This window comes from Colossoma macropomum, unplaced genomic scaffold (assembly GCF_904425465.1).
Source record: "Colossoma macropomum unplaced genomic scaffold, Colossoma_macropomum, whole genome shotgun sequence".
Taxonomy (NCBI): domain Eukaryota; kingdom Metazoa; phylum Chordata; class Actinopteri; order Characiformes; family Serrasalmidae; genus Colossoma; species Colossoma macropomum.
The window spans coordinates 48,144,957-48,164,357 of NW_023494792.1; the positions used below are offsets into that span (position 1 = coordinate 48,144,957).

Genomic DNA, 19,401 nt, shown 5'->3' on the forward strand with positions numbered 1-19,401 from the left:
GACCAGGAATGCAGGAATGCTTTGACTGCACCAGGGGAAGGACAGGTGAACAGCCTGTTTCAGGTTTAGCCTTACTTAGTACCAATAACAGCCACTAGAAGGCATTAGACTGATGATTTGCATTTGGCCATTTGAAGAGGAGCAACTGGCTTAGCATTGCTTGGGGATGCTGTTTTTTGCAATAGTTTTATGACAGAGGCTGCTTTTATGTGAGATTTATTAATTTTTCATCCTTTGATAGAACCCATATGTACCCAGGAGATATTTCCAGGTTGCTCTGACATGTATCGTACATTTTTGTAATATGTTTTTATCATAGATTTTACATATAATGAACAAATTGAAATTTTAACGGTGGGCCGTGCACAGTTAACATACATTTAGCTCCATTAAGAGCAACCAATTAAATTTCCTCTTAATTTATCCATTCACTCCAGTAATTACTGCATATGACAGTTAACTAATTGTGCGTAATTAGGCTTTCAGTGATCTGTGGTGGCTGATTGACATTTAAATATGTCTTGTGAGCACATCTGCGATTAGAAATGCATGCAGAAAAAAATGATAATCAGTGCTCCCTGATTCAATTAAGAAAAGCAACAAGGATGAAGACATTGCTCTAATTTCAAAGGGCAGCAAGGGGTGATGATGAAAAGACCCCCGAAGCCAACGTGGGCATGCAGGGAGTTCAAAAGAGCGTATTTTTTATTGAAAAAGAGGGTCGTAAAGTTGGTCGTGATTGATTTGAAACTGTAATCTCTCAATAAAAACTGAACAGTGTTGGAATAAGGCTGCCATAATTATTTACAACAATCACTGATGTAAAACATCTCCTCATAAACAGTGATCGATTGCACCGCGAGGCCTTCGGGGACAAAGCGGCTTTGGATGAGCGGCTGCCAGCTCAGAGTTTAGTTGTGTCAAAAAATCTGAAATCAATCCATTTCTCCTTCACCCCCGTAGAGAACATTACAGCCGTGCTCCATGCGCACCGGGACGTGACAGCCTGACGGAGGCCCCCTCTCCTTTATGACAAGCCAGAGGCCCCCTAATTGTATCAGCCCAGTAATCTTCACTACTAGGAGGCCCTCTCATCTCCCCCTTTGTCAGGGACAGACTGTGGCCCCTCCCACTGCACCGAACAAGCACCCGTTTTATCACTTTTTGCAGTGTTGATGCATCCCACTGGAATTTACCCTAAAGGAGAAAACATCAGTGGGTAGATTTCATCACCTGCTGAAGCAAAAAATAAAGTTCCTACATGGTGATAGCCTTTAAAAACATGCTTTATTTGTGATAAGAGAAAATCAAAGCACTTTGGCAGCTCTAATAGAAGATATTTAGGGCGTCCAGAGTGCAGATACTGTAGCCGACATTTAGAAATGTCTCTTAAAGTGGAACTCTAACCAATTTTTCAAAATTTCTGCATAATTGTATGGTTAACATCTTAACAAAATCATTCAGAGTGGTTTGGTGTGACATGCCTCATAGAAGAGAAATGTACCAAATCAGAAGTATTCACAGTGGTGGTGATAGGAACCAGATGTCTAAGGAGTTTAATGCCTCTAACAGCTCCCTCACAAAAAGGTGTTACATGAAATGCTTATGAAAACTTTGCCTGATTTCGGAGACATTGTTTTACAGTAGTTTTGTGATAAAGTTTTGGTCTAAAATGTATTTTAATCAATTTATTTTCATGCATTTGCGGTGAAAGGATATAAGACGTGTGTTCTAAGGCAAAATAGACCCCAAAAAACTTATTTGACCACTACTGACTATTATTTTACCATCATTAACATTACATATAAAAGACACATGTAGGTTCACTGGTGGTTCTGGATATTAAATAAACTGTCTATATTTGCACTGTAGACATTGCAACCCCTGGTTCCTATCATCACCACTGTCTGAAATCTGAGTCTGTAAGTTTGTCCATAATGGACCATTTCACATCAAACCACTCTAAATGACTTTGTTTATGTTTTAACCACTGTATTAAGCAGAATTAAAAAAAATCTGTGTAATCCCCTTTTAAGTTGGAGCAACATTTGTTTAACGGAATGTGAGTCAGTAAGTCGGTAAGCAAGAGTTCCCCTGAAATATTCAAAACTATAGTCGAAACTGAATACAATAAAATTTTAACAATAAAATTTTAAATGTAAAAAAAAGTGATAAATTTTAATGCACAGTTGCTGTTTATTTGCTGAATTTAACATATTGAAAAAAGAAAACATAAAGCCTGGCCTATAAAAAGTTATATTTTATGCTTTATTTTTATTCTTAAAATGTTATTGTTACCCCCTTAAATGGCCAGAGCAGGTCAGCGGGCCCAAAGTTTCATTACACATTTCTATAACCTACGAATAGCTCAACCTGTTTGCAATGGAGTCCCTGTAGTTACTGAACAATAAGCCTTAGTATGTAGTAAACCTGGCATTTTTAGGGGGTAAACTAAAATTTGCAGACAAATTCCTTATTTAAGCCAAGTTAACCTTTTTTTACTTCAACAAAAGTCATTTTGTATGGGGTGTTTTTACTATTTGTATATGGACCATTTTACTAAATTAGTTCAAACTGCAGTTCCACTGTAAAAAAACTAATTAAAAAACAAGCATTCAGGCTCTAGATAATCACAAGGATTATGTCATGATCTATTTAAACCCAAGGCAGTAATTGAGATAGTAATAAGCTAAACATATAGCAATCATCATTTATAGGAAGTGAGACTGCATGGCCACATGGTTACAGCTAGATCTCATTGTTTTATATAAAAGCAAAAACCTTGTATCTCCAAAATGATAACTTTACAGGAGAAGGAAAAAACATATTTTACTTTTAATATAAGTCAATGGAACCGGAATTTTTCCCACGTCATTTGGGCCATTTCTTCATTCTTCTTGAAATTTACAATTTACTCACAATGTAAAGGGCAACAGAATATTCGGGGCCTCTTTTGAGTGAATCTCCCTGTGTATATATATATATATATATATACTATGAAACCAGCATGTAAGCTATGAAGTTATTACACTGAAGACTGAAATGTGGGCCCACAAACAGACCCAAAGGGTCTTAGGGGTTAATATTAGGAACCACCCAAATATATTATATTAACACAATTACCAAAAGTAGGTAAACTGAAAGACAATACTGTGTGAATATAATATATTTTACATGTAGAGATGATCTACACATTCAAATTTAACAAATACCCTTTTTATTATTTAGTTATTAATCTTAAGTCTTGTTATTCAGTGCTATGAATCTACTGTGTGTGTTCTGTACTGATGAGAGTGGGCCCACATACAAGTCTTAGGGCATTAAAGGGTTAATACCATGATCCCCCCCATTCATGAGGAACAGTAAACATGCCCTCTCTCTCTTTCTCTTTTGTCCCGCACACAGAGCTTGATCCCCCATCTCTCAGTCCTCCATGCTCTCTCCCGGCCAGCTGGTCAGGGCTCCAAGCTCACTTCCTACTTTCCTCAGCACCTGTTCCCTGGTTGGCACGGTGACTGTGGGATCCTGAGCGTTTGGAGCGGCGCCATCTGCTCCGCAGCGCTGCAGCGTTTTCCACAAAATTCCCTCTAAAGTCTTTCTGAATCAGTCACACCCTGTGATGAAGCAGAACCCCACCAACAACCTGGCAGTAACAGATCGCATCAGCTACCTTCATCCAGATTTCTCATGTAGGTTTTTCACAGCATAGTAGCTCTAAAGCTACGTTTTATTTCCTTTTCTAAGCTGTCAATTACAGTTAGCAGAAAAAAAGACTTTAAATAGTGTGACAGTGATCACAGAGACAAAATATAATGACTACAGTCATAGTGGAGCTCCATGTGTGCACTGAAAACTTAATGCATTAAAGGGAAATTCCATGTATTTTTCATAATTGCTGTATAATTACATCATTAAGATTTAAAGAGTCATTCAGAGTGGTTTAATGTGAAACGGTTCATTGTAGAGAAATTTACCCATTTAGATTTCTTTATAGTGGTGGTGATAGGAACCAGGGGCCATATCTAGAGCAACATGTAGCCATTTTAATTACTATTCAAAATGACCAATGAACCTTCTTTTTTTATAGTTTTTATATGTAAAGCTGATGATGGTAAATTAGCGATCAATCTGAAAGTTTTCTTTGAGGGACTGTACTGGCTTAACTTGCCTGTATCTCTCTGCCATGAATGTATTTTAGAAATTAAACCTTCTCAAAGCTATCCTAAAACAATGTGTAAGGCATCAGGCAGCATATTAAATACACTGGCATCCATGCTAGTGTATTTCAGTCTATAATTTGGGTTACAGGGCTGAACCTTTAAAGTTACTTCACCAGTCCATATCACAATAACTAAAGAAAAAATAATTAAAATATACTTTTCTGCTTCCCATGATCTTCAGAAAGTTCAGATGGTGCAAATTCCTGTCAGATATTTCTCAGAGGTGAATGTGTTCAGGTAACAGGGTTGGATGAATGTTGTAGGGATACTAACATACATTTTTCATATCCTATAATGGAAGGATGTTTCAAGCATGAAATGTTAAATGGATTCATGCATTGGTGCAAAAATAATACAATAATATGAATATTATTGATTAATTAATGATTACATTTCAAGGTAAAGTGTAGTTTTTGTTACGTCCTTTATCTTTACTTTTCATACATATTTGTAATTGTAAAATCAGTGGGACACAAATGGCAACCTGATCATGGAATCATCCATTAAACTCTTCAGACCTCTGGCTCTTATCACCGCTAAAGTGAACAGTTTGACTTTAAGTTTCTCCAGAACTTTGATTACATGTATACATTTAATTATACAGAAATTTTGAAAAAAAGGTGGAATTCCCCTTTAACCTTGATGATTTCAGTGTTTAGATTTTGTCTTTCTTATATTTGGCAATAACGGAGTTACTGAATCAGGCTAATTCAATGCAGTCTTTTCTTTCAGTGTGTTAGGTGAGGCAAAGAAGGAAGAGAAAACAAACAGAAAGAGAAAAATGTATCTTACTGTTGTGCGTAATAAAAATAACAAGCCATTTTTGGTTCTGTAGATGCATATTGAAAATACATGTTAATAAACCTGCCATGCAATAGACTATTTTTGCTCTACCTCTGCTGCTAACTGATTGACTTTCTTTGGTCTGTACAGGAAAGTCATCTGTGTCAAATTAACAGTAGGACAAAGTCGATTTTCCTTTTCTGATACCATAACTGAAACTTAAAAAGTAGTTTCTTTAAGAATTACTAAGCTTTAAAACAAGCTATTTCCAGCTGAAGCACTCCTAAAGGTCTGCAATCATACCCAAACTACTCTAACCCTCTACTACCGAAGAGGAAAAAACACACAGTTAACTTAACATCACAAAATGTGAGTGTGATATTTCAGGATAGATTTGTTACAGCACTGGTTTGGATTCATCCTCTTTTTCCCGCCAATATCCCATCCAGCATTTTCTGCTGATACTGGCCCAATACCAACAGTTAGGATACCAATATGCCATCTCTAGTCCCATACAAGGCCTATTTAAAGAAGAATTTTCAGTAGAATCAATTAAGGAATGTGCTGTAGTCCTGCTAGTGACAAATCCTTACCTGTAGCATGATGTGAACCAAGTCATTTAAAATTTGTAGTTGAAATTGTCTTTGTAGCCCACTCCAAATTCTGACATATATTTTGTTACTGTGCCTTTAAGACTGTTGTGTGTAAAAATGAGCTCGAAAACTGCATTTCCCACAAACATAATCGAGCCCCATTCACTGCACATGCGCAGTGCGGCTATTCGACGCGCGAATATCCCGTTTTCTAAAATGGTGGCGTGGTGAGAGTGGGAAAGCAGCCGGTGTTGTTATTTTAGGCCCGTAATATCTCAGAGTAGCTGCTTGGTGTCGTTTTTGTGCTCGCCAGAAAGGTGTGTATACGACGGTACGTTTCATATTCACGGGAAAATGTTTCACTGTCAGTCGTTAGTCAGGTAGTGTTTGCCGGCTAACGGCTAACAGCTCATTTAGCTAGCTGGATAGAAAGTGACCGGCCTTCAGATGGCTGCCGGTCGGCCTGAGGTTCGCCAGTAAATCTGCCACATCTGAAAATGTCATGTGCTCCGGGAGTAACGCTATATTACAGACTCATGATATGGGGGCTATTTAAAACGAGTTTGTCGTCCCTCGCGGCAGTTGAGGAAGGAAGAGTGTGAAGGATGACGGTTCGCTTAAACCCTAAAGAAGTTGGCGTTAAGTTGGTTTTACTTTCTAAACGACTGTATAGTTAGCTCTATAACTTTACTGTAAAAGTAATTATGGAGCAGCACTAGGGAGGTTTATTTGCGTTAAAGGCGATTTTTTTGTTTTTTAAACTGTATAGTTTAGTCGCAGAGCTGTAAAATTTCAAGAGTGTTTTGACATGAAATTGTGCGAACTTAACGACTCTGATTTCCTTACAGTGGTGGTGATGGGAACCAGGCGTCCTTAGTTATAACGTTAGTCATTTTTTTTGCTATCCGAAACGACTAGTGAGCCTAGACATGTATTGTTTATGGTAAAATAGTTGTAAATGTGATAAAGTGAGTTTTATTTGAGCGCTATTTTCCTTATAACGCCCTGCTTATCCCTTTCCGCCATTTAGGACTTAATAAGTTTTTAAAACTATCGTGAAGTTGTATTTCAGTCAATAGTCAACATATTTGTAGTCGTTTTATGTAAGAACTGCCCTCCTGTGAGGAAGCTTTTGGAGGCAATAAACTATTCGGACGTCTGGTTCCTATCACCACCAGTCAAATAATTCTGGCTCGAAAAAAGTTTCTCTAGAACGGCGCGTTTCACATCAAATCATTCTGAATGTCTTCGTTTCAATCCTAACCTTTTATTTATAGTAATTTTGAAAAATTGGTGGAAATTGCCTTTAATTTACCTGTCAATGCTTGGTGTGACAAGTTGACCGCCATTATGTGAGGAAATTAGATAGATTGACTTAAACCGCGTTAAAACACAAGCCGTTAAACGCTGATCCCATACAAGGCCTAGTTAAAAAGAGTTTTCAGTAATTTTGGGAAGGTAATCAAGTGACAAATTCTCATCTGTATCGTGTTGTAAAGTAGGTTATTTTAAAATTCTTTATATTTTAAAAATTAAAAAATAAAAACAACTATAAACGCAACTTGAAAACCCCAGATTTTCTGTTTGTTTTCATGGAGTGTGCCAGGTCAGTGGTAAATCTGAGCCTCAGCTGCTGATCTCTACAAATATTAAAATCATTTAACATAGACAGTCTCGAAAAAGTCTCGGGAATGTACAAAGGGGCAGTAACACTGGGCTAATCTGTGTCCCAACTTTAACCATTGTTGTTCTGAGAGTCAGAAAATGCTCTTTATAAAGGTGGGCGATATGGCAGTGTAATAACACAATAGTTCAGAAAGTTTTTTACGATGCATGTGTTACGATATTTATTTTTCTGAAATCTGAAGTCAGAACAGACAAAGTAGTGCCGCGTTTTAGAAACATCATAAGAACTATGGATCCAGTATTTAATATTTCACACACTGCACTGCACTAAATCCAATTAAGCAACACTAATTATGCTCTCTTTTTAATCAGACATGCAGTTTGGAAGCATTTTTAAGTGCTGACGATATCCATGATATGCTCAGAAAAAGCATAATGTGACGTACTGTCATGTAATTTATCATAACACTAAATATTATTGTGTTGCCCAGCTCTAGCTCTTAGTGTCTGAAAGGTCTTTAGATGGCCCAAAAATGGCAACCTGCTTGTGATATTTTGATTTGTTAACCTATTGAATTCCAGCAGAACATTTAAAGGGGCAGTCCTTTGATTTTTCAAAATTTCTGCATAATTTAATGCTTAGGATATAAACATAGTCATTCAGAGTGGTATGATGAGAAGCTCAGGTTCTTTACAGTGGTGGTGATAGGAACCAGGGGTTGCAGGGTGTACAGTGCAGTTATAGCCATTTTATTTACTGTTGATAAAATAGAGATAAATCTGAACAGAAAATCTGGTTTTGGTACTAATCACTATTCAAATGCATGCCTGCTGATTGGAAGCCTGACATTATTTGCTAACTGTAGACACAAAAACAAAGGCAGCTATGCAGTAGATTGTCTGTCTGTTGAATGTACTAAATTTCTTCCTCTGTTGCTTTCTGAATGTGTTACAAGCAACAAGTTTTTGTTAAAACCAAGTTAGCATTTGGTGGGTTATGCTTTGTTCTTTTTTGTTTTTGATAGGCTTATAAGTTTACTATAAGGATATGTGCAAAATCAGAAGAGTTAAAGTGTTTTGAATTTACTTAACTGTTTTTCACAAATGTCACTTGTTACAGATGGGCAGAAAAAAAAACAAATCTGCTAAGCTGTGAAGTGACATTGGTTGACTGTTTTTTTGCACTTGCATCTTTCATTGTTGAAATTCAGCTGGTTAATAGTTTCCACATTTGTTTTATCTGTAAGCAGATCTGTGATGGCAAAGCGGATTGCAGAGAAGGAGCTGACAGACAGGAACTGGGATCAGGAAGATGAAGGAGAAGAAGTAAGTGTTAACTTTATTAACTGCAACAAGACCTATGATGCAAATACAGCATACATAGGAAGTCTTAAAGACAGTTTGTTTCGCTGAACTAAACATTTCCAAATGTCCTCATCTTTAAGGCATAAAAAATATTATTCCTGGATGGCAGTTCAGCTTAAATCATTCTACTGTCTACATTTAAATTTATTAGTAATTTTCACTAAATCTACAAGAAAAAAGTGAAAAGAATAAAACATTTTCCCTTTTATTAGTCTGATTTACAAATTTAAGAAAGTACTGCATGTCAGGATAAAATTATTGGCACTCAAATATGGATATTTGCACTACTTTTGGCTCTTGGTAAATACTTTTTGATCTGTATTCAATCGAAAACAGTACAAAGACCAGATATTTAGCGTTTCAACGAATTAACTTTATTGTATTTTGTATGCATGTGCTCATTCTAAATTTTATGCCTGCACCATGTTCCAAAAAGTTTGGAAAGGGCATATTTACGTATTATGTCACCTTTCCTTTTACTAATGTTCGGTAATCATCTGGCTTGGCGTTGTCTTGCTGAAACATGCAGAGGTGTCTCTGAAAAACATGTCTTGTAGATGGCAGCATGTGTTGCTCCAAAATGTGTATTCATCCCTCAGCATTAATGGTGCCTTCACAGATGTGCAAGTTACCCATGTCATTGGCACTAACACACCTCCATACCATGACAGATGTGGACTTTGCATTGGTAACAATCGGGTGGTCCTTTTCCTATTTGGCCCAGAGGACACAATGTCCATTATTTCCAAAAACAATTTGAAAGATGGACTTCTCAGAGCACAGCACGTTTCCAATTTGTGTCATTCCATCTCAGATGATCTTTAGCCCAGAGAAGTCAGTGACGTTTCTTAATGTTGATGGGTAGTTTCCGCTTTGGAGTTAATGTAGCCGACAACTGCTAATCCACCAACTTTTGACCCTGAAGGTTGGTGTGCAGACTGCTGGTCACATAGCAACACAAACAATAGTCTTGCCTAGCTAGTAGCTAACGAAACAGCAAAGAGAGAGATTTAAAACAAACGTCGATAATTTGGAGATAAATAGACTTATTTGCATTCATAAGCACTCCAGCTGGTTTCCTGATACGTTTAATCTGCAAAGAGAAACTGTTAAACACTAAAAAGTTGCCAAGTCAGTTTCTCGATCGAGTTTTCCCGTTCCATCTTAAATGGTGCAGCAATTATATTCTGGCACCTCAGGCACCATTTAAGGTGGAACGGGAAAACTCGGAACAAGAAGCTGGCAAATGAGAAACTGACTTCAGCCTCATAAAAAGTGGAACATTGAGAGAGCTTTTTATAAGATGCTGTTCCACTTTTGCGGAAAAGTTTCCTGACTGAGATGCAAGAAAAGCGACTATAGCTTAGCTAATGCTCAAAGCAGAGCAAAGTTAGTCTGCGTTTTCGTTTATATTAGACTTTTTAGCCAAAACTAGGACATTGGCACATACTGAGACACATTTACAGCCAACATGGTAAAAATGGACATAATGTTTTGACTCTCAAGGTGGTTTGATTTTTGTTGAAAGGACGAACTGGCTCTTCTTAACATTTGGGTTACCGACCCCTGAGTTAAGCACATGTGAAAGACAGTTTACAAATCACTACTTTTTTGTGCTTTTCCATACTGTCCCAACTTTCTGTAGAATTGGGTTTTTAAGTAGCTTGCAAGAAGTATGTTGTTCTGTACTGGTACAGTCTTTTGTATGCTGGGTTCTAAATGGAGGTGTGTTGCAAAATTGATGTCAAAGTGTGACTCAAGTTATAAAGCATTGATATTTTGTGTGTCTGATAATTTTACTCTTAATAGTAAATGGATTAGTTAACTGATCAATTTTCTGCAATTTTCCCCTTACCTCATATGTAGTGAGTCAGTCTACTTGACAGGGTTTGAGGTAAGTGTGTGATGATTTGGGCCTACAGTTTTCACAGTGCTAATAAGTTTCCATTAATTGTTAGCTATATTAGCCTCATAGTTCCAATGGAAAACTGCAGAAGCAAACTTTAAACACACCAAATATCTTGGCTTACATGTGGGGTAAGGGGAAAATTGTGTATATTTGTTTTTTTTGGTAAACAGTTCATTTCAGTCTGTCTTGTGTCCACATTTAACATTTGGGGCTCTTCTGTCTGTCTCCTCAGGCAGGGACATTTTCAGTTGCGAGTGAGGATGTGATGAAAAACCGAGCCATCAAGAAAGCCAAGCGTCGAAATCTTGGCGCTGAGGTAACTGAGATTCGAGACTACTTCCTCACTTCCAGGACACGTTAGCCTTATTGCAGAATATCGTTGTATCATACATAGAGTTGCATGGCCAAGTGTCATATGAAAATGGGTTGTTATTTAGTATCACAGAATGAGATCACTGCACATAAAGTAATATGTTCATACTATGTTTCTATTATGTCTATTTATTTCTGGGTTTATTATTTAAACATCAGCTAAAGATAGCCTTATCAAGTTTCAGGGTTGAGTACTGACTCCAAGCAGTAAGGGCATGTCAAATACAAGCCACCACTTTTCTTATGCTAAAGACACCCATACCAGACACTGATGTAAATTTTGCTTAATTCATATATTTAATAACTTTTTTATGTGAAAGTAATTTTACTAGTATTGTAAAGTGTTTGTGCACTCAGCAAAAAATAAAATACAATGTGACTACTATAACATTCAGTGCAGTGGGTTTAAATGTGAATAATAGATGAGTTTCCTCCTTTTGCTACAGGGAGAGAGTGCAGGAGCATTTAAAGCCTTCAAGGGTTTCTCTCTGGCCTCGTCAGCTGGAGGAGCTGGAGGAGCCTTCACAGGCTTTGGAAATGGGGCTGGCTTTAAACCCCTCACTGGTCTGACCAATGGCAGCACATCATCTGTCGCCCCATCTTTCGGAGGCTTCAACTCCCCTGCCACTTCCAAGGCCAATCCTGGTAAACCTTTCAAACTGTAGTAACCATGACAGTTCCAGTCATGTGTGTTATACTTGAACTGTTAAAGGAATGGTTCAGTGAAAAATGAAATTTACACAATTTTCCACTTACCCCAGATGTAGTCCATCAGCTCAGATTTGGTGATGGGAACCAGGGGTTGTAATGTCTACAACGCAAACATAGCCATTTTATTTACCATCCAAAACAACCAGTGAACCTGCTTGAGTCTTCTGATGTTTTATATGTAATGTTGATACTAGTAAAATAATTGTAAATGTAAGAAAAATATTTTCTTTGGGTACTATTTTACCTTATAATATCCTGCATGTACCCTTCCACTGTGATTGTTTTTAAAAAATGTTTTAGGCAAAACCTTAACTCAGAAATCTTATTCATAACCATTTCATATCGCAGCGTTTCTGTGATGTAGCTTTTAGTCCTTAACCTTTTCACATGTCTTGTTTCTGTCACTACCACTGTGAACAATTCTGACTCTTGTTTCTCCAGAACTTAGCATTTCACATCAAACCACTCTGAATGAGTGTCATCTTAACCAGTTGGTTATGCAGAAATGTTTAAACAGCAATGGAATTTGACGATGAAAAGAGAGAAGATTTGGGTGACTGTTGACTCCTAGTGTTTGTTTGCAACATTAGCCTCGTAGCTCCAGCGCTAAACTAAACAGGCAAAATTTGGACACCAAATATGTCTTGGCTGATGGACTATAACTGGGGCGAGTAGAAGATTGTGTAAATTGGATTTTTTGGTGAACCTTTCCTTTAGTGACATCCATTTGAGGTAAGGGTAAGATGGAACAAGAGGAGAGAAGTCTGTGAATCTATGAAAAGTCTTCATAAATTCTACAATAAACTTAAAAAAAAATTATAAGGGTTTTATTCATGTTTGCCTCATTAAAATTCGAGTGTACATGCTAAATCCTATTTCCTAGAAATTAACGTTGTCAGATTTGGATTCCTAAATCTTAAGTGTTGTCCTGAAATGGACTTGTAAAAGCTCCCTTTTTTGGGGATAGAGCTGTGGCATTTGCGACTAATGGAGCCGAATCAGCGGTTAGTGTGTGTGCCAGAGTACTTTGGGAAAAAAAAACATAAATGAAGCTGAAAAAAGCTGCAGTGGGCTTGCTTAGGCACTGTGACACACCCATCATAGAGCCAGGAGAGGGAGGGGCGAGAGGGTTTAGCCAGTATGCACTCTTACTAAATCTGGCTTCCCCCCTTCGTTCTCCTGCTGTGGTAAAGGCAGCATGAGGAACGTTGCTATTCAGTGCAGTCAAAATTCTCCTCTCTTCTCCCCCCCCCCTCTTCCCCTACCCTTCACCCTCAGGCTCCTTGTCATTCAACGGCCCCGCCTCCTCCAAGCCTGCAGACACTGGTGACATCACGTCCAATGGCTCCACCCCCAGCTTGGCCGTGAGCTCTGGCGGCGGCAGTGGCAGTAGCAGTAATAGCAGCAGTAAGGAATACAACCGGCAGCTCACAGCTCTCAACTGCTCTGTGCGTGACTGGATCACCAAGCATGTCAACGACAACCCTCTGTGCGACCTCAACCCCATCTTTCGTGACTATGAGCGTCACCTGGCCAGCATCGAGAAGAAATATGGCAGCTGTTCGGCCGCTGCAGACACTGGGGCCAAGCAGGAAGCGGCAGGGGAGGTGCAGAAAGGGCTCCAGGCAAGCAGCAGCGCCACAGCCACTCTGTCCTTCTCTTCCAGCAGCAGTAGCAGCAGCAGCTTAACACCAGCTGCGGCCAGCGTCAGCACAGCTCCTGCTTTATTCTCCTTCACCAAGGACAAGGACAGCGCTGCCCCAGAGAAAAGCTCTGCTCCTGCCTCAGCACCGGCTCCAGCTCCAACAGGGGTTACCTTTAACTTTGGCCAGAAGCTTGACAGCTCTGTGCTGGGCTCTCTTGCTTCGGGAGGTGCATCCGGCTTTTCATTTTCCTCCTCTTCCTCCTCCTCTTCCACGTCCCTGTTCGGAGGTGCGGCAAGCACTGGCTCTTCCACAGCCACCTTCTCCTTCACTGCAGCCAAGACAGAGGCAGCAAGCAACAGCCAGACTGCAGGTACACGCTCAGCTTACATGGGCTTGTTCAGCAGCGTGTTTTTTGAATTTTCAACTATTCTGTGCCTTGCAAAGCTGAGGCAAAGAAAACACTTGATTTTAATGTGCAGATTTACTGAGTGCATTTTATCTAATTTAAGTAAATTAAATGTAGTGTGTTGTTAAATTTGGCCAGTATTAAGATTTTTATGTGATTATTTTTTTTTCCATTTCCCCCGTAAATTAAATTTCTTTATTTACTAACTTATGTGATGACCACAGTCTAAATTTTGAGGACATTTTAAAGGCTTACAGCATGCATTTGAGCATGTAGATGTTTAGATTTTTTTTTTCTTTTGGATTTTTGAATGTCGTAAGCAATGATTAAAGATGGTATTTAGGTACGTGTGGTAATTACAATTATATTTTAAAGTGATTGTTTTATATGAATGTGGTTTGCATAAGAAATTGAGCCTTTCATTTCAGGGCAGAGACATTAATGGAATTTACATTTTTTTATATTGATAGTACAGCAGATCCTTTTATGTATGTGTGACATTCAACAACTTCAGTAATTATGTAAAAATAATAATTAAATGATTATGCTAAAATTTCTGCCGTGGTATATTAATGCACTATGCATTAACTATACACAACTATGATTGTAATGAGCTTTAATTAAGAGCAAATGATACAGTTCTAATCTATACCAGTGTTCGTCTTTTTAGTTTTTACTTTACTAATGTAATGTTAGATTTTGCATAATCATGAATTACACACCGGTACAAAAATGTTGAAGTCCAGGAGAACGTTCCTTTTTTCTTTACGTAGGCTTACATTTTAATCTCCATTTTCCTTGCAGATGAGAATGGAGCAGATGAAGAATCGGATGAGCCTCCGGTACCTGTGGTTAAAGAGATCAAGGAAAAAGATGCCTTTTACTCTAAAAAGTATTCCATCCTTCACTTCTCTCCTAGTTCTAATTCCATCTTTTAGAGTGAATGGTACGTTGTGCACATACCATTACTTTAATATTTTTCTTTATTTACTGTGCATTACAGGTGCAAGTTGTTCTACAAAAAGGAAAGCGAGTTCAAAGAGAAAGGCGTTGGTACACTGCATTTGAAAATGGTTTCAGAGGGCAAACTGCAGCTTCTGGTTCGGGCAGACACCAACCTGGGTAAGTTGCTTTGTTTATTGAACATGCTGCTGTCTGATTTAAGGAGATGAGAACAGTACTATTGACCACAGTGCTGCAGTGCATTATACCGACACACCTGCCGTGTAAAAGAAAAAATGGTCTAATGTTGCATTTTTTAATAATAATAATTTGACACATGTACAGCAGACCCTGTGTTTCTGTGCCCAGACTTTGATTAGATCCTTAGCACAGTGTTGAGTCAGTATTATATTTGACAATAATTTGTCAGTGTTTAGAACTTAGTCATGCTATAGAGTGAGTGGAGACTCATGCTGCCGTTGTGTCTGAAAAGAACCTGTGATGTGCATTTCTTCAGTGATAACTCCCCAAGCTTGCCTTGACATTCAGAAGTAGGTCAGATTGCCGCACTGAGTGAGAGTCACAAAGCTAGCGATGTGAGGCGCGAACCCAGCCGTGAAAATGAAGGGTGACGCAATAAGAAACAAAAGGGGAACAGTTCATTATAACTCATTCAGTTAGTGGCCGATCAATGTTTTTGTTTTTTTGGACAGAGCGCTGTTAATGCTGCAGAATACTGAATAAATAACATTCAATGGGATAGCATCCTCCCCCTGGTGGACAATAGAATAAATGCTGACATATACGGTGCCTTTTCCTCCATTTTCTCTTCTGTTCTTCAGTCCTCAGATCTAGATTCCCCCCCACCCCTTGTCATTACCCTTACACCAGTAAAAGTGTGTGTGTGTGTGTGTGTGTGTGTGCTATTTTGTGTTTAATGTGTAGTAGCCTAAATCAACTTTGTGTTATTGATCATGACTGAACGTGGCCCCTTTATTTTTGTCCAGGTAACATTCTGCTGAACATCATGGTCCCTTCCTCCATGCCCTGCTCTCGAACAGGGAAAAACAATGTAATGGTGGTCTGTGTGCCAAATCCCCCTGTGGATGACAAGAACCCCTCCACTCCTGTTCCAATGCTCATCCGTGTCAAAACGGCGGAGGACGCTGATGAACTGCACAAAATTCTGCAGGAGAAAAAAGCGTGAGCCATCACCCCCCCCACCCTTTTACAGACTCTTTCCAGCTCAGATTTTAAGACACCCCCCTCCTCCACGTATGTCATGTATTGCCTGAATGTGGTTTGCACGGCTGTATGTGACGATCACCCTGGTTGTGTCATCATACACGCACTGGACTCATGCTTATTGTAGTCCATTTGAACTTGAACAGTTTTTACATGCATGCCAGCGCACATCCTTCATGAGCAGTGGCAACAAATCGGTTCATGTACTGTGAAATCCCGGCCGCGGTCCTACTTTCATGCTTTTGCAAGTATCAGTTGCGTAAATGCTGGTTTAACTATTTCAAAATCAAACCGAGTCAGGACAACGGTAACACGCTTAAGAGTGAAGATACAGGCTATAAAAAGCCCGGTTCTTGAACATTCCGTCGAGTTTTAATTTTTGCTGCTATTTAACAGACAAGTGAAGCAGAGCATATGTTTTCGTTGTTTTTTTTTAAACTTGGATAAAATTGAGGAGCTGTTTTTATTCAGCTATGAATGTGTGAGGATTAAATAAATTAGTTTGAGTATGAATTGAAGTTCAGCTTGATTGATTTGTACTTACGCCTTTCTCGTAAAAAGGAAAGTTAACTTTTGAGGCGATTCAGACGTCTTCAGATTTGGAAAGCATTTTGAATTGCTTAATGACCCTCTAAAAGAGGATAAACTTGCATAGGAAAATTATAAACTGTAAAGAAACTTTTGAAAGTTTGTTTCTCCAGGTATTTGATTGGAGGAACTGCAGAATACTAGATTTTGATCTTTGGACTTCTTTGAGATGTAATACAGTTTTTTTTTTTTTTTTGTTCTGTTCTGTGTGTTGCTCCAGGCATTTGCTGTAATTGATATTTATTCAGAATGAGAGTCCTCAAGAGTGCTTTGTGTAAATGAACCCTGTAAAGTTCCTCCAGTGAAACATCTGTCATTCTACATCATTATCAAGATTGCAAGTGAATTATCCTGCACCCCTTACTTGCTGGCTCTGTGGCAATCTGTCTTAAAGTGGATCTTGGTGAAAGTTTTTATTTTTCTTCTTTCTTCTTTGGTTAATTTTTCTTTTTCCAAGTGACCTTTGTAACGCCTTAGAAAAATGAGGCATGCATTTAACAGCACCAGATACTTTTTGTAGATTCATTAATTGGCAAATAAATCAAATTGACCTGAAAATGTACTTGTGGGTTTCATTACTGTCACTTATAGTAGTGTTGCAGGTATCATTAGCTAACAAGATTACCTTGTTACAGCAATTTTAAGGACAACGTATATCAAAAGAAACAGCATCCTGCTGAAATGGGACCTGAAATACATGAAGTGGTTCTGATGCTACCTGAGGCCTGAGACATGTTTCTTAATGATTGTCATTTGGGATAGAAAATAAAATGGCTGCGTTTACGTTGTAGACATCGACCCCTGATTCCTATCAACACCACTGTAAAGAAATGAGTCTGTAAAATTCTCTACATACACCTTATTCCAACCACTCTGAATGACCGTTTACATCTCGACCACTGAATTATGCAGTAATTTTGAAAAGAATGCTCCAGCGTTTTCTGGCTGCATCTCAGGCAAACAGTACGTTTCTGAAACATTGTCCTTTTGACTTCTATTGTATGTTTTGAGTCAGTGGATCTTTTTAGTTCATGTTTTAGAGAACTAATGTCTTCATGTTAAAAGGTTTGAATGCTTTGCTTTGCAAGCTGTACGTTACTGCAGCTAGCCTACTTCTCCACTCTAAACAGGACCAACAAACAGAATGATCCAAATAGGAGTGTTTGCACTTACAAACCTCCATATATTTGGGACAGTATGTAAAATGGTAATAAAAACAGAGCAGACCTTAGTAAATTCTGACCTTTATTAAATTGAAAACATGCTTTGTTTGCAAATGTTTGATGTTTTACTTGAACTTTTATCTTCTTTGGTTAATATACATTTTTTTTTTCCCCAAATTTGATGGCTGCCACATGTTCCAAAAAGGCTGGGACAGGAGCATGTTTACATGGTTACATCACCTTTCCTTTTTAGAGCACTTACTGAACATTTGGGCACTGAAGATGGCAGTTGATCTCATTTTGAAATAAGATTTTTTTATTTTTTACATTCTTTTACACAAATATTCAGCTGCGTAGTCAGACAGGGCCTTTGTTGTATTTTGCACATCGTAATGTGGGACATCTCCCACTCAAAACAGGTCTGGACTGCAGGCAGGCCAGTCTAGCGTCGGCACTCTCTGGTTACACAGCCATACTTGTAACGTGCAGAATGTGGCTTGCTGTTATGTGGAAGTAAGCATAGATGTCCCTGATAGAGGCCGTGTCTAGAAGGCAGCATATCACTGCACTGCATCTCCATTTTTGTCGTTTTTCAGTTTTTTACATAATTTGAAAATGCCTGTTGGCCTTTATAGTGTGAGTAAATTTAATGAAGAATGGACCAAAAGAAATTATCCCAAATTACATGGAAAAAAAACTCTGTTTCCATTGACTTACATTTAAAGTAAAGTAGGTTTTTTCCTTCTCCTGTAAAATTACCATTTTGGAGTTTTCTTCCGACAACAGCGAAATGTTGCTCCATAATGTGTGTGTATATATCTTTCAGCGTCAATGGTTCCTTTTCAGATATTCCAGTTAGCTATGCTATGATGAACCCTGACTTTTAAACTTTGTGCTGGTAACAGTCTGGATAATCCTTTTCTTCTTTGGCCCAGAGAACAGCGTCCTTTTGAACAGTGTTTATTGACGAAGGTTTGTCAGAGTATTCCTGAGCCCATGTGGTAATGCCAGTTTTAATACAATGCGCTTTGAGACTGAAGGTCATAGCCATTCAGTTGTAGTGTTGTTAAACCTTTGGGTTATTCCCTGATCTGTTCTTTGGCAAAGTGCTGAGCCTCAACCCATCCTTCCTCATAAAGGACAAGGCCATTCCTGGATGCTCTTTTTATATCCAAGCATGATTGCATCACTTGTTTAAGACGTTTTGTGGATTATTCAAACAGTGTTGGTATGCTGTCAGAGAGCTTGTAGAGGAGAATTACCACTCTGTAATGTGTTCAGAGTTTCTCAAACGCTAGAGGGCGCTCCCGAGAGAGTTCAAAATGAATTGGTTAAGATGGAGCATTTGAGCAATTTTTTTATAAATAGTTATCAGTGGTGACGAAGTACACAAATCATGTACTTGAGTTAAAGTAGAGATGCCCAAGGTAAAATATTACTCCAGTAAAAGTAGAAGTTCCTCCCTTTAGACCTCAACTTGAGTAAAAGTACAAAAAGTATAAGTAACTTAATGCAACTTAGTTTAAGACAAATAAAAACTTGCTTTAAACTCAGGTTCACAAATGAGTTTTCCTTTACTGTTTTGCATCTGTAGGTCTCTGTTCATAAACATGAAATAAAATAGCAAAAACAAATTTATTATAAAATGAAATAGTTTTTGTAGAAATTCAGAAAAAAGACACGTCAGTCAGAACTGCATATGTGTACATATCTCTATATTGTGGTCTATTTACACAAAGTTAGGTAAGTTCATCATTTATGTTGGAATAGACACTCCCAGAATTTTACACTGCTGCACTGACGTTTAATTGTATGCTTGCACTGGGTCAGTA

At 38.3% G+C, this 19,401-nt stretch overlaps 1 protein-coding gene across 6 annotated transcripts; it reads left to right on the top strand.

Annotated features, from left to right (window-relative positions):
* The first annotated feature begins 5,796 nt into the window (after nt 1–5,796).
* On the top strand, nt 5,797–16,601 carry nup50 (nucleoporin 50). Of its 6 annotated transcripts, XM_036577408.1 has the most exons (9): nt 6,055–6,234; nt 6,445–6,480; nt 8,473–8,548; nt 10,729–10,812; nt 11,315–11,513; nt 12,858–13,595; nt 14,436–14,523; nt 14,635–14,753; nt 15,581–16,601. In XM_036577408.1, exons 3-9 carry the CDS (start codon nt 8,480–8,482, stop codon nt 15,778–15,780), a joined length of 1,497 nt encoding a protein of 498 aa, XP_036433301.1. In that variant the 5' UTR covers nt 6,055–6,234; nt 6,445–6,480; nt 8,473–8,479; the 3' UTR covers nt 15,781–16,601. The 6 variants fall into 6 exon arrangements, with proteins under 6 accessions (XP_036433299.1, XP_036433298.1, XP_036433301.1 ...); XM_036577406.1 differs by lacking the exons at nt 6,055–6,234; nt 6,445–6,480 and adding an exon at nt 5,797–5,927; XM_036577405.1 differs by lacking the exons at nt 6,055–6,234; nt 6,445–6,480 and adding an exon at nt 5,797–5,913.
* Nucleotides 16,602–19,401: the final 2,800 nt, after the last annotated feature.

Coding starts and splice junctions, on each gene's coding strand:
- nup50 (XM_036577404.1), top strand. CDS start 6,202: ATGACGGTTCGCTTAAACCCTAAAGAAGTTGGCGTTAA. Junction 6,240..8,472: donor CCTAAAGAAGTTGGCGTTAA/GTTGGTTTTACT, acceptor ATCTGTAAGCAG/ATCTGTGATGGCAAAGCGGA. Junction 11,514..12,857: donor CACTTCCAAGGCCAATCCTG/GTAAACCTTTCA, acceptor CTTCACCCTCAG/GCTCCTTGTCATTCAACGGC.